Here is a 23,593-nt window from a genome sequence, read left to right as displayed (position 1 = left end):
TCCAAACTGTTAAATTCAGCATAACTTTATTAATCATGGCAGTGTGATCTTGCAAAGGCTCAGAGTTAGGCTGAGACGTCTGAGAATTGCTGAAGCAACAGCAGCTTGGTGGGCCCAAGCCCAAAGGCCAGCTAAATACCCAGAAGAAATGAGATGTTGAGTCAAAAATTTCAGTGATCAACTCCTGGTCATTTGCAGCTCACAGTACCTTGGGTCAACTGCTGGATTCATTTACCCACATTTCATAGAATCATGGAATGGTTGGGGTTGGAAGGGACATTAAAGATCATCTAGTGCGTGACAGGGACACCTTCCACTAGGCCAGGCTGCTCTAAGCTCCATCCAACCTGGCCTTGAGCACTTCCAGGGATGAGGAATGTCCTGGTGGATTTGCTCCAGCTTCAGATGTTTGAGGTGTGCCAAGAGGTTTCTGTGAGAATGATGTCTCAGCTGGTGGATTCAGTTCCAGCCTAGATTTCCTTGGTTTGCTGTGAGCCTCTTGCTGCACTTCACCTGTTTCCAGCATTGTTGCCTCCAGACATGCAGATGTCTGGTGTAGATGGCTGCACTTGTGGTAGTTGCTTTGCCTCCTTTGTGGAGAGGAGTGAAACAGGTGCTCCCAGGATGCAAATCATCCTTCTCACTTGAGATGTGTCTCCTCTCTTGGCTGTCAGCAGAGGGAAACTGGGTGGGAGAATGAGCTGTGAGATTAGGCATGAGATCAGGATCTGGCTGGCTTTTGTGTGAGCCCAGGGGACATTGAGAAGCTCAACACTGCAATGTCTCACTGTCCCTGGAGTCTGATCCTTCAGTGTTTCCAAAGTGCGCCTGGTCCATAAGGACAAGGTTGTGCTCCATTGCAAAATGCAGGGAGGCTCCCTTGGTTAGAGTGAGAGAAAGAGGCAGCTGGTGAGGGCCCACCTGCCTTACCTTTCTTGTTTCTGGAGCTCCATTCCTCCATCTCCCAGAGGTTTTCTTGAACTGGTTGGAATACAGATGAAGACCGTCTTTAGTTCTCACTAGGTGAGATAATCAGGAGCTTGGTGTACTCTCTGTGTATATTATCCTTCATTAATTCCCCTTTTCTTCACACCCCTTGCACCCCAGGAAGTCCCGGAGTAGTGTCCTCATCTCCAGCTCAGCCCACCGTGCCAGATGGTGTCTAGGACATTCCTCTGGCAGATGACAGTGGGAAAATTACCTTGTTGTATACCTTGGGCTCTTCCTGCTGCTCTGAAGCCTGTTCCTGTCAATACCTTTGTGGGCCTTTCCTGAGCTGCAGCACTGGGAGCTCCATGTGTCCCCTGGGAGCTGAGGACAGGGAGGCATTTGCTCCAGGGCTGGCCAACATTTCCAGCTGCAAGTTACCTGCCAAAATATTCATATGCCTACAGCACAGAACACACCAGAGGGCCAAAGACTCTGTTTTGGTGTATTAGTACTCTGAGATACCTGCCCTTGGTTTCACTGCTGGTTTGTTTCCCAGCTGGAGCAATCCGGAACGAAAGCGCTGGAGCTGGGAAGCCCGACCGACAGCAGGGTGAAGCTCCAAACAGAAACCTGCCACATGTGCTCTGTGGAGGAGGCACCCAAAGGTCCCAGTGCTGACAGGGAGAGAGAGGCAGAGAAACACCTGAGCCCGGAGCCTCCGTCCTCCCCCAGCCAGGCTGAGGGGACACAGGACACCTTCCAAGATGGAAACACGAGTGGGACCAGCTGCCTGGAGTTCCTGAGGTTGTCTCCTGGCAAGGAGTTGATGAAAGAAACGTCCAGAGTGAAAAGAGAGGTTTGTTTCACCTTGGTTGAATGTGTGTGCCTGTGGAGGGATATGAACTCTACTTGACACTTTGAGTTTTCCAACCTTAGGCAGCACTGTTCTGCAGGCTGTAAAGAGAGGCTGATGGCTGTGTGTGTCCACACATGCCAGTCACTCCCTGGCTGCTGCCCACTTTCTTTCCTACCACACTTGAGCTGTGTATGTGCTCAGAGAAAGGAAAAATGCTCCTTTGTTGCTGAAATAGTCTGGGAGAACTGAGAAAATGTGTTTTGCTTTTCAACAGCAAGAAGAAAAACTGTCGGAAATGGGCCGCAGACAGTTGACCCTTTTCTCTGAGCACAACCGGAGTTCTGACCTTTCAGATATTTTGGAAGAGGAGGAAGAAGAGGAGCTGTCTTCAGAAGCTCTGGAAGAGAAGAAATGGGACCAGAGAGAGCCGTGTTCCCAGGAGAACGGGGAAAAGGTAACTTGTCCCGAGTGCTGCTTGCGGGGAGCGCCAGCGCAGCCATCCCATGCCATCAGCTCACAGGAGGAGGGGCTGGGCTGAGTCTTTCCCAAGGTCCTGCTGCTCTGCTTTTACTCCCAGTGTTGGCTCAAGGTAGTAAAAACACAAGGTCTTTGGGAGAGGGAAGGGTGTTTGTTTGTAATGAATGGAGCCAGGGTTTAATTAGATGGAAAAACACACAGGATGATGTGATGTTTAAAATCCAGGGTACAGTCAATGCTATTGATTGAGTTCTTAACACAGATAGTAAACAGGGAACAGTCAATGCTCTCAGGCACAGGGTGGGGTTGTTGGGGTGTCTTGTGCAGGGCCAGGAGTTGGACTTGATCCTTCTGGGTCCCTTCCAGCTGAAGATATTCCATGATCCTATGATTATTTGGCTTAGGCCTTGGTGCTCTCTGTAGCCAGGGATGGCATGTAGGAGCAGAGCTGTGGCTTTGCAGTTCAGATGCTGCAAGGGGTGAAATTCTACCTGAGCTGAGCTGTAAGTGACCAGGTTAATTCGTGCTCAAAGAGTTAAATCTGGCCTGAATGCACCTGTAGGAATGTGATTCCAACTGGAACCGGTGTGTAACCATACAGATTACAGCAGCTGGGATGAATGTCCATGAGGGAAAGGACTGAGGGTGAGAGACCGGGAAGTTAAAAAGCTTTGCAGGAAATGTGATACGCCTGGATGGCAAGAAAGCAGCCTCTCTTTGATTTTTCATGTGACCAAAGAACATCTGTGGTTGATGGTGCCCTGTCTGCAGGGATGGGGCTGGTGAGCACTCAGTGGTAGTGGACAATGTAATGACTTCGGAGTAAATTTCCTTTTCTCCCTCTGAAGGGGCTTCTGCTTCCCAGGTGAGGGATTGGACCTGCAGCACAGCACATCAGGAGCCCCAGGAGAGCCTGGTGGCTGGAGGGGCTGGGGCTACCTCTGAAGGTTTTGGAAGGGCTTCCAGTTGTTGGGATTGGACTGGGAAAAAAGTGGATGAATAAACAAGTTTCCTGGAAGGAGAAAAAAGGAAATAAGAGCAATCAAGAGCACTATTCTTTGTGGTTTTTTTCTGGGTGTTTTATTTGCCTTAATGTTTTTGTTTGGTTGGGTTTTTTTCTGAAAGGAAACACCAAAACCCTGCTTACGTCCTGTTGAGCTGAACAAACTGGTGCTTCTTGACTGGATGAAGTAATTGTTTTCTGCTCTGGCAGTGACAGAGTGAGAGTGACAAGATGCTGAATGGGGAGAGGACATGAGGGCAGGAAGCTTTAGGGCACAGCGCTCCAGTGACTGCCTTATGGATTGAAGGGGATGTGACTGGAGTAGGGCTGTTTTCTAGGATTCTGCATATTTAATTAAATTTTCTGTTACCTCAAGACTCCTCAGCCAACTCTTTCAGGATCCAGAGGATGAAAACACACAGGGGTGCTGCTTTTAAAATATTTATCCTCAAATAAGTTGTTTAATTGCTGAAACCATTTATTGTATTAAAACTCAAAAGCAGAAGCCACAACTTCGTGAACAGCTAAAAGAAGTCTTACTGAACTTACTTTATGGTTGTATTTATGAATTTGGCATATTCCTAATGGGTGCTGACAAGGCAGAAGCCTTGAGCATGTGTCCTGTAAGGAGAGTTTGAGAAAATTGAGGGGTTTTTGGCCTAGAGGAGTTGAGTGGGAGATTTTGTGACTGCCTATAACTATTTGCATGACAGTTAAAAGGACGAGAGCCAAAGTCTTCTTGTTTCTGGGAGATGATATATAAAAAGAGGCAGAAATCATGAGGTGCTGGTGGAGAGGTTCATGCTGGAGATGAGTTCAGACCTCTTTCCCAGGAGGGTGGTGCAGCCTTGGGACAGGTCCCCAGAGGGTTCAGGATCTCCATTCTTTGGTGTTTTCAAGCCTCGTGTAAGCAAAGACACTGATTCATTGTTGGCAACAGTCCTGCTGCAATTAGGAGACTGAACTGGAGACTTCTGGAGGCCCCTTCAACCAGTTCTAAATGTAATTCAAGACCAACTTTTGCTTGGAAAAAGCCATCGAGGTTGGAACTATCAGTAGAGAGCTTGTGACTGCCTTTGTTTCTTCCCCACTGTGGTTCAGTTTTTAATTATCTCTGAACAGACCTGTTCATGGCTGTAGCTTAAAACTTCGATAGCTACACATGCTTTTTAAGCTATTTGTAAGTGTCTTTAGAGCACATAATGGTGTAACTTGTCAGGGAAGTTGAACAAGAGACCTCCAGACGTATCTTCCTACCAAAATGACACTATGCACCTGGGATTTTACCTTTTGTGTTAGTGCTAATGTAATAAGGAGCAAACCCATAAATTCTACAGTTGGTCCACAGCAAATTTTAAAATTCAGCAGTGTTGTCCCCAAAATTTCCTTTTAACTAGGAGGTTTTCCCCCACCTGCAAGTGAAACTCAGGTCTGTGTGACCCTTTGAGGTAAAGGGTTTTTCTTTGTGCTTGTGGGAGCTCTGCTCCTGGATTTGCAGACAGGAACCTGCAGTAGGGCTGCTCTTTGCTAGGAGATGGGAAGGGCCCAGGCAGCAACGTCTCCAAGGGGTGTCCTACAGCAGGGGGCCGTTCCTCGTGCTCCAGGGAGAGGACAGAGGTAAGGGGGACCCGTGGCTCCGTGGGTGAGTGCAGGCTGAGGCTCAGTCCTGTGGACAGAAGAGCCCACTCAACTCTGCTGTGGAGGGACTGCGCCTCTCCTGCCCCCGTCCTGCCCCGAGGGTGCCAAGCTGTGGGGAATCCTTCCCGTGGCAGGATGAGAGGTGCTGCAGGTAGCTGTGTGTGTACAGGAGAGGCTGGGAGGGAGCTCTTCCATGCATTTGCCTTCCTCGCTTCCCGCTGCATTGCTGGTTCATCCGATTGCTTTTGCCAGAAGATCCATCGCTCCCTCTGCCCCCTCCCCTTGCTTTGCTGCAGCCACAGCTCCATCCTGCTCTGCTGGGAGGGAATCAGGGTCACTTTGCCTCTTGTTTTAATGTTTATTTCCTCTCTTTTTTCCTTTGCTTGTCCTGGCTGTGGCTTTTCTCGGGGTCTGGGTACAGATGGATCTTTGTGATACTGACAGCGATGAGGAGATTCTGGAGAGGATCCTGGAGCTCCCGCTTCAGAAGAATCACAGCAAGAAGTTGTTCAGCATCCCTGAAGTGACTGAGGATGAGGATGAAGACGAGGATGAGAAGGGTGTTACAGAAGAAAAGACAGACCCTCAAGACTCGCTGGAAACACAAACCTACCATTCAGGAAGAACAGAGAAACCACCCAACAGCAAGGAGCCATTTCTAAAGGAAGATGGGAATAACACCTCCATGGATGTGTCTGCTCAGACTCCGCAGGAGGAGCACGGTGCTAAGGAGAGCAGAGCAGATGCTGACCGTGCAAATCCTGCCTTTGGCCAGCTGGCCTGGAGTCAAAAAAAGGCACACTGGAACTGGGGCTATCAGGAAAACGACCCAAAGTCTGGGAGTGGCACAAGTCCTTCTTGGAGCAAGAAGAAGGGAAATAATTATCGAGAGAAGACCCGGAGTCGGACTGAGATAAGCAGGAAGAGACAGAGTGATCCAGCAGAGCACTGCAGTCGTCTGCTGGGCAACTGCAGCCAGATGGGGAGCGGGTTATACAGAGCTCCCAGTCTCAGGGAGGAGCTGAATGTTGTCAGCAGTGCTGGTGGGAAGGAGGGGTTGGATTTGTACAGCCGGGCCAGACAAGGCACGTTACGGAAGAAAGCCCCAAGAGCAGCGGGAGCAGGGGGGGCAGAACCTGCTGTGGTGGCAATGCACTGCCCCAGCCCCAGGAGCCTAGAAATAGACATCGAGTATGACTCTGAAGATGATCAGGATTCAACCTGTGCATCCTCCGCAGAGAGCAGGCTGTGGCCAGAGAGGTCCCAGAGCTGCCAGGGGGACTGGAGTGATTGCTCCAGTCAGTCTGAGATTGCCCACCCAGGTGGCAGAAGGGAGCTGACCAGGCTGGAGATGATGGAAGAGCAGGGTATGGAGTGGGCTGGGTCTCCGAGCCAGCACCTGAGATTCTTCTGCCTGGAGAAGGAAGCCCTGAGGTGTGAGAGCAGCTCTGAGGAGCAGGGCTGGGAGCTGGACTGTAAGTCACCTGGCTGGAGAAGGAGGCTCGAACATTCTTCGAAGGGGATACATAGCACCTCCTTGCACAAAAGGGTTGGGTGACTTTTCCTATTCTGGCTTTGAAGCAGCTTGCAGTGGCACTGGCTTCCCTCTGCTTCCCTGGCCTGCCTGTATCTTGCTTTGTTCAGTGTTGTCCAGGGAAAGGACCCTCCTCTAGGATTGTCTGGAAGAATACCTGAGAGATTCTGTAGTTCTGTGCTGCTCCGTGGCTTTTCTTGTAGTAGCTGCTTCTGCTTTTCCTGCTCCCTGACCAAGTGTCACCGATGCAGTATTCCTTTTCACACTGGGTCTTCCTCCCCATGGCAGGAGGCTGTGGGACCCAAATGAAAATCCCTGGTGCAATAAGCTGATTGGTGAAAGCTTTGTGTAGATGCTGACTGTAATGTCATTGCCTCCCCTCGAAATGCCCTTTCCTCCATCTTCACCCTCACCAAGGGGATCGTCACTGGTGCCTGGCAGGGCGCCTGCCTGTCCTCAGTTCTGTTTTCCAACTCTCTTGGTCTTTCCAGCTCTAGAGTGTCCCTGAAGAGGAATGTTGCATTTGGATGTACTGCTCTTTGTGAAGTGCGTTTGGGCTGAGCACTGTTCAGGGAGTTGGAAGGCAGAGGCTGCTACTAATTCTCTGGTGGTTCCAATTGCAGGCATCCAGTCATAAAGATTCCAGGGGCCCAGAGCCGCCCTGCACGGCCGTGTGGCAGGCTCCTAGCAGGAGGCAGAGCAAGAGCGTAAGAAGAAGCCAAATGCAGAAACCTTTGCTCTCTAGTCCAGGTGAGCGGCAGTGGGGAGAGATGAGGACAACAGGAGAGAGGGAAGCCTGGAAGTGGCTGGGGAGAGGCTGGCAGGCAGTGCCTGGGCCCTGCAGGGCTAGGGCAGGGGCAGGGTGCTGACGTTCTCTCTGCTGTGTCCCCTCTGTGCACAGGCCCTCCAAGGAGCACCGCTCCCGAGAGCTCTGGCAAAGATGATGGCATTCGGATCTTTGTGGCTCTCTTTGACTACGATCCTGTCTCCATGTCCCCTAACCCTGATGCAGCAGAAGAGGAGCTCCCATTTAAGGAGGGGCAGATCCTGAAAGTAAGAGCTTAGTGAACATCTCCTACTCTATGGATCCATCTGGTGTTCAGGGGCAGCATAAACCTTGGGAGGTCTGCAGCTTCCTCATGAGGGAAGTAGGGGGGCAAATGCCCCTCTTATATATCTTATATATATATATCATATATATATATCTTATATATATATCTTATATATATATCTTATATATATATCTTATATATATATCTTACTTATATATCTTATTTATATATCTTATTTATATATCTTATATATATATCTTATATATGTATCTTATTTATATATCTTATTTATATATCTTTTATATATATATATATATATATATATATATATGTATATATATATATCTTATATATCTTCTCTCTGGTGACCTGAGGGAATGGCTGGAGCTGTGTCAAGGAGAGTCAGGTTGGATATCAGGAAAGGTTCTTCCCCCAGAGGGTGCTGGGCACTGCCCAGGCTCCCCAGGGAATGGGCACGGCCCCGAGGCTGCCAGAGCTGCAGGAGTGTTTGGACAGCACTGCCAGGGATGCCCAGGGTGGGGTTGTTGGGGTGTCTGTGTAGGGCCAGGAGCTGGACTGGATGATCCTTGTGGGTCCCTTCCAGCTCAGGATATTCTATGATTCTTTCTCTGTGCAGCTCAGTCCCTGCAGCGTAAACTGTCTATTTCCCCTTGCAGGTTTGTGGAGACAAGGATGCTGATGGCTTTTACAGGGGGGAATGTGCTGGAAGGGAGGGATACATTCCATGCAACATGGTGTCAGAAGTCCCTGTGGAGAGCAGTGAGCTCAAGCAGCAGCTCCTAAAGCAGGGGTTCCTGCCTGCAGACACGGAGAGCCCAGGTACTGTGTGTGTGTGTGCCCTGCTCTGCGGCTCTTTGCTGGAATGTGGGAAGCTCATTCCTGCTGTCGTGTGTGGGCACTGCAGCCACCAAACCCATCTGGAGGGCTGTCCTGGATCTGCAGCCTGATTTAGCGGCTGCTCCGCGGCAGGGGGGTCTGGCTGGATGGGGGTGTTCCAAGCTCTCGGTTCATCCCTGACTCCCCTGCAGTGTTTGCAGCTGCTGCAGCTGCTCCTGGGATTGAGGTGTGGGAATTGAGCACAGAGGCTGAGCCTTGCTAGGGGAGGGGAAACAGAAGCATTTGGAGAGCAGCTGAAGGATGTGAACAAGAGTTCTCACTCTGTTCTCGCCTTTGTTTTGAAAGCCTGTGACTGAACTCTTGGGATGACCCTGCTCCTGGGTGAGAGGATCTGTGACTTGGGAATGGCGATGGGGAAGGGGGAGGAAAGGTGTGAGACAGCAAGGTAGGCAGACAGGAGTGTACAAGGAGCAGACCTGGTCGTTGGTTTCCTCCTTCCGTACTCCCTGAAGTACGTGGTCAGTGCTTTGTGCACTGCAGACTTTTCCTGTTTGTCCCACTCACGTACTCAGGGAGGAAAGGGAGCATCCCTGCGATGTGCAGCCAGCACAGCTCAGGTGGAGTCAGGCTCAGTAGCTGTGAGCTGCTGTGAATACTGGTCCCAGTGCCTGTCCCTCATGCCTCCACCCCTCATCCTGCACTCTTCTGTGCACCCTCTACTGCCAGTGCCACTTGTTGGATCTGCTCCACTTGTTAAAACACCAGGATATTCCTGGTTTGCCTGGTCCCTGTTTCCCTGCCAGTTCAGCAGTGAAAAACAGCACATGGCAAAGGTAAGCCCTGACTGAGCTGGGGAAGAAACCCAAATCAACCAAAAAGTAAGAAAACTCAACAGAAAAAAAGGAACAATCCAACTCATTCCTATTTCCATGGAGGGAGACCCAGTATCCAGCCCTAACATACCTTTAAGGTCCCTTCCCACCCAAACCATTCTATGATTCTGAGGGGCTGACAGTGCCCAGCTCCTAAATATTGGTCCCTGGAAAGTTGATCCTGAGGAGCACAGGGATTGAAGGAGCCTGATGCTTTCACTTGCGATTTCTTGAGTATGTTTTTCCTTTGGCCTCTCTCATGTCTAAGGAGAGGAGATTTGAATAAGGTGTTTCCCACATCCATACTCTTTCTCCTGTGTGTATGCCAGAGATGGCTGGATGCCTGTGGTGGCCTGTGTCCCTCTGTGGATACACAGGGCTCTCTCTACCCTGCCCCACTGCATACTCTTGAAAGAGTAAAGGATTTTAATAGCTTCATTAAACATGAAGGGTTTGAAAGTTTTGAGGAAGATGGTGGTAGTCAATAAGATGTACCTTGTGTGTGTGTGCAGGGAGGGACTGTAGTTTTGGCACTGGTGGGGCCACACCTCAAATCCTTGGGGCAGTTTCGGGCCCCTCTTGTCAGGGACACTGAGGGGCTGGAGCGTGTCCAGGGCCCAGAATGGAGCTGGGAAGGGGCTGGAGCCCCAGGAGCAGCTGAGGGAGCTGGGAAAGGGGCTCAGCCTGGAGCAAAGGAGGCTCAGGGGGGACCTTGTGGCTCTGCACAAGTCCCTGACAGGAGGGGGCAGCTAGGTGAGGGTTGGACCTGATGATCTTAAAGGTCTTCTTCCAACTGTAGTGGTCCTCTGATTCCTTGGCAGTTGGGCTGGCTGTACCTCTGCTGTTTTCCTGCTGCCATAATCCCCTATCACAGCCTTGTAACTAAGGAAATGCCTTGGAGGGGTTGGTCTGGGCACTCTGCAGGTTCATTTGGGATTTCATCCAGTCCTGACCCTGCTCAGTGCAGAAACTTTAGCTAGAGGGCTGGGATTTTTCAGGTGTTAATGGTACAAGGTTTTATTTTGTCCTTATGGTGCTGCTTCTGAAAGATAAGGGCAGCAAAGTCTGTCTGCTGTGAGCTGTGGAGTGGCTAAAAGGCATAAGCACAGTGTGGATTTCTCTGTGTATTTGGGATGTGGATCATGCCTCATCTGAGTCCACAGGCAAGGCTCGGAGGGCTTTGCCCACAGAAATCCGGTGTCAGCCTCCCAGGGGAGGCACGTCATCTCCTCTGTTCCCTGTTCACTATTCAAGATGCTTCTCACTTTCCATTCACTGTCTGTTTCTCTTGTCTATTTATTTGCTTTTTTGGTGTTTTTATTAAGGAAATGGCACATTTTCTCCACCTCCACACCGCCAAACCGTCCCTCCTCCAAAACCCAGACGCTCCAAGAAAGGTCTGTGTCACCCACTGCTTCCTCTTTGGTTTTTGCTATAGGATTACAGACTGCATTGAATTTTTACTACTTGCTTTCAGGACCCTCAGACGTTTGTACGACTGCTAGGAAGTGGAAAGAGAGCCCATCCCTGTGCTGGTGTTAAGTTTTTAACAACAGTGATGTCTTTTATAGTTTTGGAGCTTGACCTCTGCTTCTTGTTACGTTCCTGAGTCCTGGTTACTGGTGTAGACTTTCAGTTGCATGAACAGTTTGCTTCTGTTGTTTGCTGTCTTGGTGTTCTCTTTATTGTTTGTCAGTTTTGTCATGTGGTCACTGTTGGAGATGAGCTCTTACTGATGAGGCATTCTCTTCCCCCAGCAGGGCTGGACAAACAGGAGTACAAGTCTCAGCCAGGTGAGAATTGCTTTTACTGGAGAGTAGGTAATGCATAATCAAAGTACAGATGTGTTATGTGGTCAGGGGCCAGTGAGACACCCTGTGGTGCTGCTTCAGAGCACTGTAACAAAAGGTTTTAGTTCTTTCAGTTCAGCAGTGGGTGCAGAGTGCTTTGACTGAGCAGAGGGTGCTTGCAGGGGGAGCACACATGTTGTGCTGTGGGAGGAGCAGGCCAGTCTCTCACTCATTGCATGCTGTGGTCCTTAAGATCCAAGGGCCACTGAGAGGCTGCTCCCCCTGCTGAGGTGCATCATCTGTTGATATCCAGAGAGGTGTGGTCTGCAAACCCTTTGCCAGCCCATCCAGTGCTGACCCGAGGCAGGGTTTAAATCCATGAATGTGTGTTTTCTGCAGCAGCAGACTTGGCTTTTGTAGGCTCAGGGCAGGTCTGTAGGTAAATAGGGCTGAGCAGGCAGGAGGTTGTGGATGGCAAGGCCGCACCTCCCTGTGTGCTGTTCCCTGGCCCTTGGAGGATAAATTTTGTAGCTCAGTAGCAGAACATTGTGTAGAGGGAGGAGAAATGTCCTTTCAAGACACTGTAAAGAGACAGCTGTCCTCTGTGTGTATATACATATATGTGTGTATATATGTGTGTGTGTGTGTAAGTAGGAAACGTAAAATAAAACATTCCTGTACATACAGACAGAGCACCAGGATGCTGGCATGGGGGGATGTCCCCACTTTTGTGCTTATGAGGTGATGAAGAAGATTGGAAAACTGCTTTACCAAATGCCTCGAAAATCTCTCTCCACTCAGTTTCCCCCAGTATTCTTTTTGCTCACTCCACTACAAGAATGGTGAAGGAGTTGCTGTGATTTGGGATTTTATCCAAAGACAAAATTTCCATCTGAGAATATTTTATTTTTGTCCTGCAGGGCAGAAACATAAAGACATTGAAGCAGAGCTGCTGACTCCTCGCAGGATGGTGGCTGCTTTTGACTACAACCCTAAGGAGAGCTCTCCAAACGCAGATGTGGAGGTAACCACCAGCTGCTCCTCTCTTTTTAGAGGTTTCTTCTTCCTGTCTCTTTTTTCCTTCTCTCCCAAGACAGTCAGCACTTTGATCCAACCAGAGTCTCAATGGAACTGTGTGAGTATTCATGGCATCCTTTAATGGTTAGACAGGCCTGAGCAGATCTGGGGCAGGAGGAAGCAGCTCCTACTGGTAGCAGCTGATCCAGGAAACACTCTGGGAAAAGGAAAAACCTGCTTAAGGGTTTGAAAGCACTTCTGACACTTAATTCGAGCGTGACTTTTGTGTTAAGTACCTGTGTAGGTCTTGGTTCAAGCAAAAAGATTTAGCTCCAGTTTAATGGACCAGTCTGCAAATTTCTTGTTTCCAAGCAATTCCTATATATAGAATCACAGAATCATGGAATGGGTTGGGTTGGAAGGGATCTTAAAGCCCATCTCATTCCAACGCCCTGCCATGGGCAGGGACACCTTCCACTAGACCAGGTTGCTCCAAGCCCCTTCCAGCCTGGCCTTGGACACTTCCAGGGACAGGAAGGGATATAATCTAAACAGGGAAGGATATAATGCAAACAGTGTTTTTGTGGATCAGTCTGTTCCAGGTGGAAAGGTGGCGATGCAGAATCCTTTTTGCAAAAAGAGATGAGCACGTGCTCTGTTCTCTGTTCCTCCAAGCTGTGTGAGCTGTGTTAGCACTCTGAGCAAACACAAACGTGGAGTTTGGAGCCAGAGCCTTTCCCTTCATCCACAAAGGAGTGTCTGGCCAACAGAGGGCACAGTTCAGAGAGTGCTTGCCTCCCGAGCTGTGTCTCCTGCCCGGAGAGACACGGCCAAGGACAGAGCGTTTTAGGGATGGTGGAATATCTTGGGAGAGACACAATGTGAGCACGTATCCAGCCACCCAACACTCTTGAACCCTTGTCACCAACGAGGTGACTGTACTTTTTGCTGTGATTCGCTCTTCTAGAACCTTCCTTTTGGACAAGAGCTCAAATTATTGAAACAAGCTGGTGCAGTTCTGTGGGAGATGCTCCACAGGAGCGACCTGCAGCCTCCAGACATAAATGGAGGGCTAGGGATAAAATATGGTAAATATATTGGAAGTAGATCCCTTCCAGCTGACACTTGTGAAGTGCCAGAGTGTCTTGAGTGGGACTCAGCCTGTTTGGAGCCTCCACTGGGCAGCTTTTTCCATTAAAAGAGACTGGTGACACCTTTGTCTTTGTCCTTGTGCCCCATGGAGCATGTGCTGGGGTGCCTGACAGGACAGAGGGTCACTGTGCTGCTGTTCTGTGTCCATGTTAAATCTCCCTGTTTGTATGCATTCCTGCTAGTGACCAATCCCTGAGTGCTGCATACAGAACAGGCTCAGATTTGTACTTATATTTATACAGAACAGATTTGTAATTATATTTAAAGAAATTAAAGGTATTTCTGGTGTTTGCTGAGCTTGTCCTCAGTGCTTTCCAGAGCAGGTGGTAGGGAATATTTTGAACCCTTATTAAAATTGGTTTAAAAATAGGCTTTGCTCTTGTCTTAATTTATGAAATGCTTCCTTAGCAGTGAATTCCAGAGTTATCCACTTCAGTTTCTCTCGTCCATCCTGGTACTGCAAGACTAAACACAGTGGGCTCCCTCCCTTGGAGTGAGATTGGGCAAGAAGCCTGGGGGAGCCAAGTTCCTGGTGAGAATTTCCAGGCAGTGCTTCTCCTGTGACCTCTGTTCTCTGGCTCTTTGCAGGCTGAACTGACCTTCAGTGCTGGGGACATTATCACTGTCTTTGGGTCCATGGACGATGATGGATTCTACTATGTAAGTGCAGGGCTTGGGAGGATCCTGTGGTTACACTGGAAATTGTTGGAGTTCATGGAGCAGCAAGGAAGCAGAAATCAGGGAACAAAGTATTCTGCTTTTGGGAAAAAAATAAACCCCTCTTTACTTAGCGCTGGGCAGCCTGTTTCTGGCACACATTGCTCCTGCTGTAAGTCCAATATTACAGAATCCTGGAATGGTTTGGGTTGGAAAGGACCTTAAAGGTCATCCTTTTCCACCCCCTTCCATGGGCAGGGACACCTTCCACTATCCCAGGCTGCTCCAAGCCCCAATGTCCAGCCTGGCCTTGGGCACTGCCAGGGATCCAGGGGCAGCCCCAGCTGCTCTGGGCACCCTGTGCCAGGGCCTGCCCACCCTCCCAGGGAACAATTCCTTCCCAATATCCCATCCATCCCTGCTCTCTGGCACTGGGAAGCCATTCCCCCTGGTCCCGTCTCTCTGTCCTTTGTCCCCAGTCCCTCTCCAGCTCTCCTGGAACCTTTCAGGCACTGGAAGGGGCTCTGAGGTCTCCCTGGAGCCTTCTCTTCTCCAGGTGAGCACCCCAAGGTATCCCAGCCTGGCTCCAGCGCAGAGGGGCTCCAGCCCTCAGAGCAGCTCTGTGGCCTTTTAATATCCCAGTGGTTCTGAGTTTATGTTTTGGCACCAGTTGCCTGTAGGTTTCCCAAAGCCTTGCCTGCATTTTTCCATGCACTCACCAGCTGAACCAGCACCTGCTCAGAGCTGGCATTTCACCAGCACTCGGACACTTGGGTCAGAGGCTGGGATGGTGATCCGAGTAAGCAAGCACGTTCCCGGGGCTGTGCCTGCCCTCCAGCTGTGTGCCTATGTGAGCCTTGGCCCTTGGATCATCCACCTCTCTCTTCCTGCATGGAGTGAAAACGGTGTGCCTTCACACATCAGACTTGAGGTTGAGCTCCAGGTTAAGTCTGAGGGCATCACTGGGAATGTTTTGTTTGATCCTTTTATAGTGTTGGACAGACAGCATTGCTGGGGTGGGTTTTGTCTCAGCCAAACCACCTCCTGTTGAACTGGAGACATGTTTGTAGGAATACAGTAATGCAGCTCTGGGCCTCTGTGATCATGGATGCAGTGCCTACAGGACATGGTATCAGCACTGCCTTGTTCTTTGAAGACATCAGTAAATACCAGGGCAAATCAAAGGCCTCTGGGGCACCTGTCCACAGTCATATTCCAGTATGGTAGTGGAGATTCTGAGTTTGTAGAAATCACCATGCTGCTGGAATACCTTTGTCACAGCTTGCTGCCATCTCTTCTTGCTTTACTCTCTTCTGTGTTTCTGTGCTCTGAATTGTTCCACAACTAAGCAAGGAGGCGAGTTACGGGATTTGCTGAGGATCCTCCCAATGTGGGTGTGTTCTGGACTTGTCTCAGCCCACAGCCCCACCTTCTCTGTAGGGCACTGCACCTCGAGTTTTTATTCATTTCTCCAGGAAAGCTGATGTGAGAACTGAATGTTGATCTTGCAGGGAGAGCTGAACCAACAGAGAGGGCTTGTCCCATCCAACTTCTTGGAAGCTGTCCCTTTGGATGGAGACACGGCCGAGGAATTCCACTCCAAAGATGAAGAAGCTTCTCTGCTGAGTGCTGAGAGCCAGGTGAGATGTGTGACTGCATGGCACTGCCATCCAGGCTGGGATGTGTCTGGAGCCCGGGCATTGCATGGCATGCAGCACCCATGGGATCACTGAACTTACTGCATGCTGCCCGTTCATCCCACAGGAGATGCCTGAGGGAGTGCTGGGAGCTCTTCCCAAAGACTTGCTGTAGCGCAGAACGAGGCACAAAACACCACCACCTGCTGGGGCCTCCGTGTGCTCAGCTGGGCACAGAGCATTCAAATCCCACCAGCAAATTGTTTAGATCCACTGAAAGGTCAGTGGGGAAATCCGATTGGATGCAAAGTTCAGCTAGCTCCCCAGGCACATGAAATTCCACAAATATGGTTATATCCATGCCAGAGAGTTCTGGAATTAGCAACACCAAATACCAATGTTCTTCCATCCACCCCAAGCTAGAGACATGTTAATCCAGGCTGAGGTGCTTCTGGATAAATTCAAAACACACTGAGGAGTTTCCCAAACAGATCTGTGGGGTGGACCCTGCAGTTTCAAAAGCATGCCCCAACGGCAGGGAATTCAAAGGTTGAATTAATCCCTTGCATATGTTGCTGAGACTTCTGGAATAAAGGCTTAAGCGGGAGATTAGGGTCATGTCAGTGGCTGAGGCCAAAAGTGTAGCAGCTCCTTTGTCATTCATGGACCTCCTGTGCTGTCCCACTCTGGAGTGGGAGGCAGGAGGGACCCAGCTTGGTCCCAGCTCACATGGGCTCAACCTTCAGTCGTTCTTGGGAGGTTGTTGGCACTGTCATGTGGTGCCAGACCCACATGAGTGGGAGCGGGTTGGCTTTGAGCCATCCTTAGAGGAGTAGGTGGCCCTGAATCCCTGAATCCTGCTCTGTTGAACTCCCCACTGGTGCCATCCCAGCTTTCCTGCTCTCTGCAGCATTCCTTGGCCTTTTTTCATGCTCAGCTCTTCCTTTTCTCTGTATCCATCTCTCCTTTCTATCTTCAAATGCTGCTTGGTCTCCCTCCACCTCAGCCCCATCCCTTGCTTCCAGGCATTCCAGGCTTTGTGGGTATAGGATTTGCACTCCAGCCTTGATGCCTTCTCGGGCAGAGCAGCCTGGCTCAGGGAATAAGGTTTGTGGGCTGTTTGTTGGATCATCTTCTGACCTCAGCAGCTCTCTGGGGTCCTTGTACTTCCCTGTTGAGGGTACTGGTGCTTGCTGGGGAATCATAGGCTAATCAGTTCTTACTGCCAGGGTTTAAGAGTCCTGAGGTCACCCAAGTCCAGCCTCCCTGGGGGTTAACAAGGATGCAGAGTGGGGTTCTTTCTTCAGTTTCCCTCTCAAAATTATTTACTCTTACCAAATTACTCATCTGTTGAAATAGAGGGTGCCAAAGGAGACCTCAACCAGTAAAATGAACGGTGGAATTCCAAGTGTAATTTATTGCAGATCTTCCCCTTCCCTCTGGCATCAACCAGCAGCCACAGGGCCTGTTTCAGATTCCAGGGGTTGTTATTCCAGCCCAGGTCCTCCCAGGAACTGAGGGGGTTCAGGTAACCTTGTCTGCCACTTGCAGGTGTGAAGGGTTTGCAAAGCCAAACCCACTTTCCTCTCTGCTGTCCACTGCTGCTGAGTTCAGTGGGTGACTGAACCCCTGGGCAGCACTTTGGCCCACATATCCCTGCATGCTGAAGCTTGGAAGCTCTTTTCCTATGTTCATGACATTTTTTACCCAGAAGCACCTTTCAGGTGTGTTAAAAACAACCCATATAAAATAGACACATTTCAGGCTTGCCTGCCCTTCAGACCTTTCCATTTGTCTCCAGTCCTCTGTGCCTGAGATCCAAGGAAGCTTCCCCTTGCACTGGCTCTGACTTTTGGGTGCACAGAGCAGGAACCTGTTGGATTTGGTACTTTTGGTACTCTCCTGATCCATGAACTGCTGGTCTCTGTAGTCTGGGAGCTTGGAGAATTCAGATGATGATGATTAAACCAATTTTATTTCAGTGGGAATTAGCTTGAACTCTCTAGGTATGACTGTGCTTTGGCTGTTTCTGCATCATGCCAGCCTGGCTCCTGTCCTGCTGCCTCCCTGCTTCCCCTTGATCCCTGTCCCAGGGGATTCTGGCTCAGCACTCCGGCACTCCTCCCACTTGTGCTTTGCAATCCAGACCTGTCTAAACAGCTTCCAAACAGGAAGGGCATGTTTTCCCCTGTTAAAAGTGGTGTATTTACCCTGCTCAGAGCCAAATGGGTATTAATTAACTGCATTTAAGTGTGTTTAGTGATTCCTGAGGAGACAGGACCCAACCCCACGGTGGTTTTGGCTGTCACAGCAATCACAGCATCCCAGCGTGTGGGCAGAAAACCTCATGGGAAAGGCAGAAGAAGGAAAAACCTCCTGTAAAACAGACATATTCCATATCCATCCCTGAGCTGGAATGAACTCTCCCTGTGCTACAACCATGCCTGAGGCTTTACAAATTCCTGTGGCACTTTCACCACACAGAGTTAAGGAAAACTGGCTTGTTCAATTTGCTGTTGGCAGAGCAGAATCCCTGCAAATTCCCAGTCCCAGCTTGAGCCCTGGCACCTCAGGGGGGATGTGTGTGCACCATGGCAGAGCTTTGGACTCGGTTACAGTTCATTCCAGTTGCAACAGAAGCTTCTCCATGAGTGATTTTTAAATCACTTGTAACTTCTTGGATGTGATGTTCTCACCTTGTCTGTTCTTCTCACTTCCCTTCTCCCTGCTGCCCTACCAAAGGCCTGAGAATAAGGACAATTTATTTCCAAATTGAACTGGGGAAGGTGGATCATTTTGAATTATTCCTGAGTAAATCTTAAAATGCCGGCAACTGAAAGGTGAAGCAATTGAACTTACAAACTGACAATATTTGGGGATTAAACAGGCAAACAAAAACAGCACAAAGAGGAGGATCCAAGAAGTTCTGGTCACAACCAGGGCCCAAAACATTCATGCTTACCAGCTCAGAGCAGCTGCTTTAATGCTGCTCCTGCTGATGGAATATTTTTCCATCAGTAACATGCAGTTTCTGTCAAAGACTGATTGTAAAGCACCTTCAGGAAGTGTTGATTCTAATTGATTTCATGTATTTATTTCTGCCTGTGTTACGCACCCGGGACGGTTCTTTTCTTCAGAGAATGAGGAAGAGAAGAGTCCAATGATAGATATGAATGATACATAGAGAGAGCAACCATGTAAGTGTGTGAGACCTTCAACCTCCCACCCAGTCCAACACCTCAAAGGCTCCTGCGCCTGGAGTTGGCTCCTTTTCTTGCTTGTAGTTTGACAGGCTGGTTTGGGGCTGGTGTGGGGCTGTGGTGGCAAATCCACCTTTCAGGTCTGATGTCAGACCTTTCGCTACCACGCGGGTTGTGTTAAAGACAAACCATTCAGCACGTGAGGTGCAGTTGGTTGGAACAATTATCTGGTGGTTTTGGGGACCAGGATGGGACTGTGTTGCATATTCAGGTTTGGGAAGGACCTGCTTTATAATTCAGCTTGGCCCTTCTGTTCACATCAACAGCCAAAGCTTCGTTTGGCCTTTGCAAGATCCTCCTCAGTCTGAGCACACTTCATGGTCAGCCTGGGGTTTTTTCCTTCTGGATTTTACTCCTTCCTGAGAGTAGTCCTGAAAAACCCCTGCCCCCCATCAATTTAAGAAAATAGTAACATTTAGTCCCTAAAACCAACGTTGTGTGGATAATTGTTCTGAGGCTGGGTGGGTGAGACCCCTGGTTTTGGGGGGCAGTGGGAACAGTTCTTTGTTTTCCTTAGTTTCAAATGTTTTTCAGAAATTGTGTTAATCAGTAACACCTGAGAGAGCACTAAAACCACTCCTGAAAACTGACATCACTCTTCTTTATCACTCTAATAACTTGTATGAGGATCTTGACAGGGCAGTTTTTCCTTTGTTTCTCTTAGAGAAGACCCCCAATTTTAGTATGATTTTTCTGTTACCAGATGAATCTGTGAACTGGTTCTGTTGCTTTTCTGCCACATAGAGACCTCTGAGGATATCTGTACATGTTTGTGTGTGTGAGGGTGCCTCTGTGTGTGGAACTCTGCCTGGGCATCGTATTCCACGGCTGGGAATCCACAGCAGGACTTCCAGCCAGACAGGAAACTGTCCCTTCCTTCCAGCTGTTTGATATTTGGCAATGACATTGGTGCTGCAGTGTTCTTACTCCAGTAAATAATTGCGACTTTGCAATAGGTTTGGGTACCTGCCTCTGTTTGCACAGGGCTTTTCGTGCATAACTCTGCAGGAGAAATTGTTTGTGGGGCCACTTCAGGTCTGCCCTGAAACTGTTCTACCTTTACCCAAAAAGTGTTTTCCAGTGGTGCGTGGACAGAGCCTCCACTGCCCTAGCTGCACAGGGGCCTTTACATCCCTCCCACCTCACTCCCTGAGTATTGGTGAGCCCCTTCTGACGTTAGCCCAGTGCTCTTGGGTATTTCATCCAAGGATTTTTTGTTGTACAAATCATAAATAGTTTCTGGAGCAGAACCTGGGGATTCTTTCTCTTGCTCCCAGCTAAGACAGTGGGCTCCAAGTTAGCCTTTACCTGGCTTTCTTTTTCTCTTTGTCTCCATGAATCTTGCATTTCTGGCTGCAGAAGTTTCATCTGGATTCATTCAGGTGTATTCCCAGACTCCTCAGACCTGGCTAACGCTGGGGTTATTAGTACCAAGTGCTGTTTGTGCACAAGGGAGCTGCCAGGACAGCCAGAGGTTGCAGTTGCTGCTGCAGCATTGGTTGGAGTGGACCTTGCAGGCAGAGTGCAGCTTTCCCAAGGGCCAGCCTGGGCCATCCCTCAGCATGTGTGACATCCTGCAGCGTGTCCTGCTGGCCTTTGGGCACAGTGCTGCACACCTGGAGTGTTGCAGGAGTATACCTGGGAAAGGAACATTTTCAGGTGAACAGAGACTGTGAGCTCAGGAGAAGTCAATCGTGGGACTGGTTACTGTCGTGGAAAGAGGCACAGAGGAGTTCCAGCTCTGTCCTGTAGGTCAGGTAAGGGAGAGTCTGATGGCTCTGGCACAGTTCAGTGATTGCTGTGAGACAGAAGTTGACTCTCAGCTTTGTGGAGTTGGGAGGGGTCACAAATTCTCTCTCCAAGACGGAGCTCCCTGTGCTCCTGCACGCTCAGGACTGACTCCATGGGTATTGCAGGTGCTGAGTCTGACCCAGAGCAGAGGTTTCTGCTCACCCTGGGCCAGAAGTGCTTCACTCCTGCAGCAGCCCGGACCAGCACAGCTTCCGCCCGTGAGGGGAGGACAGGCCACAGCCACTGGGTGCTCCTGGTCCCGCAGGAGGGGGGTGCTGACCCAGCAGCAGGGTGACAGAGCAGACGTGCTTTGACTTTCCACCCAGGAGGCTTTATTTATAAAGTCCCCACAGCACGTGAGCGTGGCTGGGCTGGAGTGAGGCAGCAGTGCTCTGGCTGTGCCTCTGCCTTGTTTAGCTGCTTGCCCTGGACACAGAGCGGGACCAGGACCAGGCACATCCAGTCCTGCCCAGGGGCAGCTGCTGGGATCCTCACACAGTTCCTGGCTGGTGTCTGATCTTCAGGAGTGCTTCCACCTCAGGCAGAGGGTCCTGCTGCCACTGTCACCGTCTCACGTTCCCTCTGGGGGCTGTGGCTGCTGCAGACCTGTGAGGGACTCACTGGGGCCCAGGCAGAGAGATGCTGAGGGTGTGATGTTCCAGTGTCCAGAGGGCTCTTTTCCTGGCACAGCTCCAGCCACTCTCACCCTGTGTTTTGGGTAATGCCAAGACAGGATGTACAGCTGGAGCTTGGAAGCTGCTGGTTTGTGAAAGCTGTGTGGAAGAGAAGGCAGTGAGACTAAGGCTCTCCTGGGCCTCAGAAACCCAGAGCCTCTTCCCTGAGGAACTTTGCAGCCTCTTGGGAAAGCTTGACCTGCCAGATTGGTAATTGTCACTGTCTGGACACCTCAGCCTAGTGAGAGGAGATCGTGGAAGGAAGGCTGCTGCTGGGAACTGACCTGTCAGTGTGTTAGGAAGAGGAAACTGAGCCCAGGACTAGGGCACATTCCGATTTCCAAAAGCCCGTTCCAAAGGGAACAGCACCATTTGAGACTGGTGGATCCCAGTGAACTTTCTCAGACTCTCAGGGGCTCAGGAACATTCCCGTGTGCTGCTTGATCCAAGACTTCTCCATGTCCTGCTCCATTGGTGCCACTGCAGAGCACCAGACTTGGCCTCCTGCCCCTCCTGCCTCTGGATCTGCTGGATGCTGAGCAGCCTTGCAGGACCCCCAGTTCCTTCTCCTACCATGGCAGTCACGGCCACTGTTGAGAAGCCTCAGGGCTTAGCCAGTCTCCTCAATCTTCTGGAGGTCTTGCAGAGCCCTTGTTCTTACGAAGTTTGGTTTTGTTCATGTCCTGGCTTCTGTCCCAGACATGCTGGGAGCCCAGCACGCTCCATGGCTGAGGCATCCATGGATTCATCAGTACCTATCTCCATCCATGCTCTCAGGAGCTCCTTCACTTAGTTGTGGAGCAGCATCTTTCACTATGTCCTTAGTGGGTCTTTTGTGCTGTCCTGTTCTTAGCCCAAAGTTCAGGAATTTCAGGAGTTCTTAGCTCAGGAAGGGTCTGGGTTGTAGGTACAAAATTTAAATCCACTGGAAACTTCCTAAGTGGAACTGCACCTGCATAGAGGGGAGAAGGCCAGGTTCTCTGGCCGAGGTTTATGTTGGTGTGATCTCCAGCAGTTCTGACTTGTGCTTTTGTCTTTTGTTTTCTCCATTTCCCACCCAGCTAAATCCAGATGGATCTGTTGATCAGAGTGACTCCTCTCCATCTCCTCCTCCGCCAGCACCTTCCTGCCTTGTCCCGGGCGAGCAGTGTCCAGAGCAGGCATCGCTGGCCCTCCTCACCTGCAGCGATGCACCTGGGCAGAGTAAAAAGAAGAGAGGCTTCTTCTTCAAAGGGAAAAACCTCTTCAAAAAACTTGGGTCCAATAAGAAAAACTAACAAAGGGTTTATTCCGTCCGGGCTGCCCACACAGCCCCAGAGACTGAGAGTGCAGGAGAAGCCCTCTGCAATAAGCTGATTATTTTCATAGGGAAGAAGTATGTGTTGAATAGAGAAAACTCTGGAGGGTGTGGGAGCTGAGACCCCCTGGGGAAGAAGTGGCTCTGGGGTGTGAGGACTCAGCTCCAGGATCCAGCGTGTCCTGCTCCATGCAGCCCTCGGTGCAGCGTTTCCCTGTAAATATTTTAATTTAAGGATTATATTCTGGCTGTAAGTTAGCTAACTGGCTTTTCCCAGCAAAGCCCCAGCCCCTTAGGAGAGATCCCCTGTACTCCACACCCTTGTATTTCTCTGCTCCAAAGGAGGTCGTGTCAACTCCTTCACTTCCTGCAAAGAAAGTTTGCACTTTTCTGTTCTGTGACTCCCCTTCGCTGTCTCTGGGCTGATGAGTGAGTTCTTACTTGTACTGTAACCCTGTAAATCTGCAGCTGTGCCTCGGAGCATCCCACACTGCCTCAGTCAGCTTCCAGCACGAGGATCCCCAGGGAGGAAGGAGCGATGCCCCAGTGGGGGTCGGTTCTTCAGCCTGGGGGTAGGCTGCTGTCAGCTGCTCTTGCCTGGTTCACCTTGACCATGCACTTGGCTGGGGACTCCGCCTTATTATTTATGTATCGATTTATTTATCGATTTATTTATCTACCTATTTATTTATTTATTTGTCCGTCTGCCTCTCTCCACCGTTCCGTTCGGCTGTGTCCGTGAGCTGCTCCCAAGCAGAGTGCTGGGAGAGCAGGACTGGGGAGTTTTCTCTGTTTTCATAGGAGGTGATGTGTTCCTGCAGCTGAGACACAGCCCTGCCCAAGCACGGAGGGTTCTGTATGCCATGGTTTCTGTCCCTCCCATGTTTCTTTCTCTGCATGTTCCAGTGGGTCCTTGTTCTGAGCAGGGCAGTTCTGTGAGCTCCATGAGTGGTGCCAGCACAGCGGCCACGAGTGGTGGTGGTATGGTATGTTTTTATTTAATATCAAATTTTATTATAATAAAGTCTATTTTCACAAAAATACATTTTCCTTAAAAAAGCCGAAGATTCAGTGATGCTTCTTCACGGGGGTGGGGAG

At 50.0% G+C, this 23,593-nt stretch overlaps 1 protein-coding gene across 4 annotated transcripts in view; it reads left to right on the top strand.

The window, feature by feature from the left end:
* TSPOAP1 (TSPO associated protein 1) overlaps positions 1–23,530 on the top strand; it is a 47,743-nt gene extending 24,213 nt beyond the window's left edge. For 2 of the 4 annotated variants that reach the window (XM_069033715.1, XM_069033714.1), the window contains exons 15-26: positions 1,487–1,786; positions 2,061–2,240; positions 5,326–6,453; positions 7,062–7,188; positions 7,340–7,491; positions 8,168–8,330; positions 10,546–10,617; positions 10,978–11,013; positions 11,931–12,034; positions 13,768–13,839; positions 15,348–15,476; positions 22,260–23,530. In XM_069033715.1, the coding sequence (XP_068889816.1) occupies positions 1,487–1,786; positions 2,061–2,240; positions 5,326–6,453; positions 7,062–7,188; positions 7,340–7,491; positions 8,168–8,330; positions 10,546–10,617; positions 10,978–11,013; positions 11,931–12,034; positions 13,768–13,839; positions 15,348–15,476; positions 22,260–22,475 (2,679 nt within the window). In that variant the 3' untranslated portion in view covers positions 22,476–23,530. The remainder of the gene's footprint in view (positions 1–1,486; positions 1,787–2,060; positions 2,241–5,325; positions 6,454–7,061; positions 7,189–7,339; positions 7,492–8,167; positions 8,331–10,545; positions 10,618–10,977; positions 11,014–11,930; positions 12,035–13,767; positions 13,840–15,347; positions 15,477–22,259) is intronic. The other 2 variants (XM_069033717.1, XM_069033716.1) reach the window with 2 other exon arrangements.
* The last annotated feature ends 63 nt before the right edge of the window (positions 23,531–23,593 follow it).

This window comes from Aphelocoma coerulescens, chromosome 19 (assembly GCF_041296385.1).
Source record: "Aphelocoma coerulescens isolate FSJ_1873_10779 chromosome 19, UR_Acoe_1.0, whole genome shotgun sequence".
Lineage (NCBI taxonomy): Eukaryota > Metazoa > Chordata > Aves > Passeriformes > Corvidae > Aphelocoma > Aphelocoma coerulescens.
Note: the sequence above shows the minus strand (reverse complement) of the source record. Positions and strands in the feature narration are given on the sequence as shown.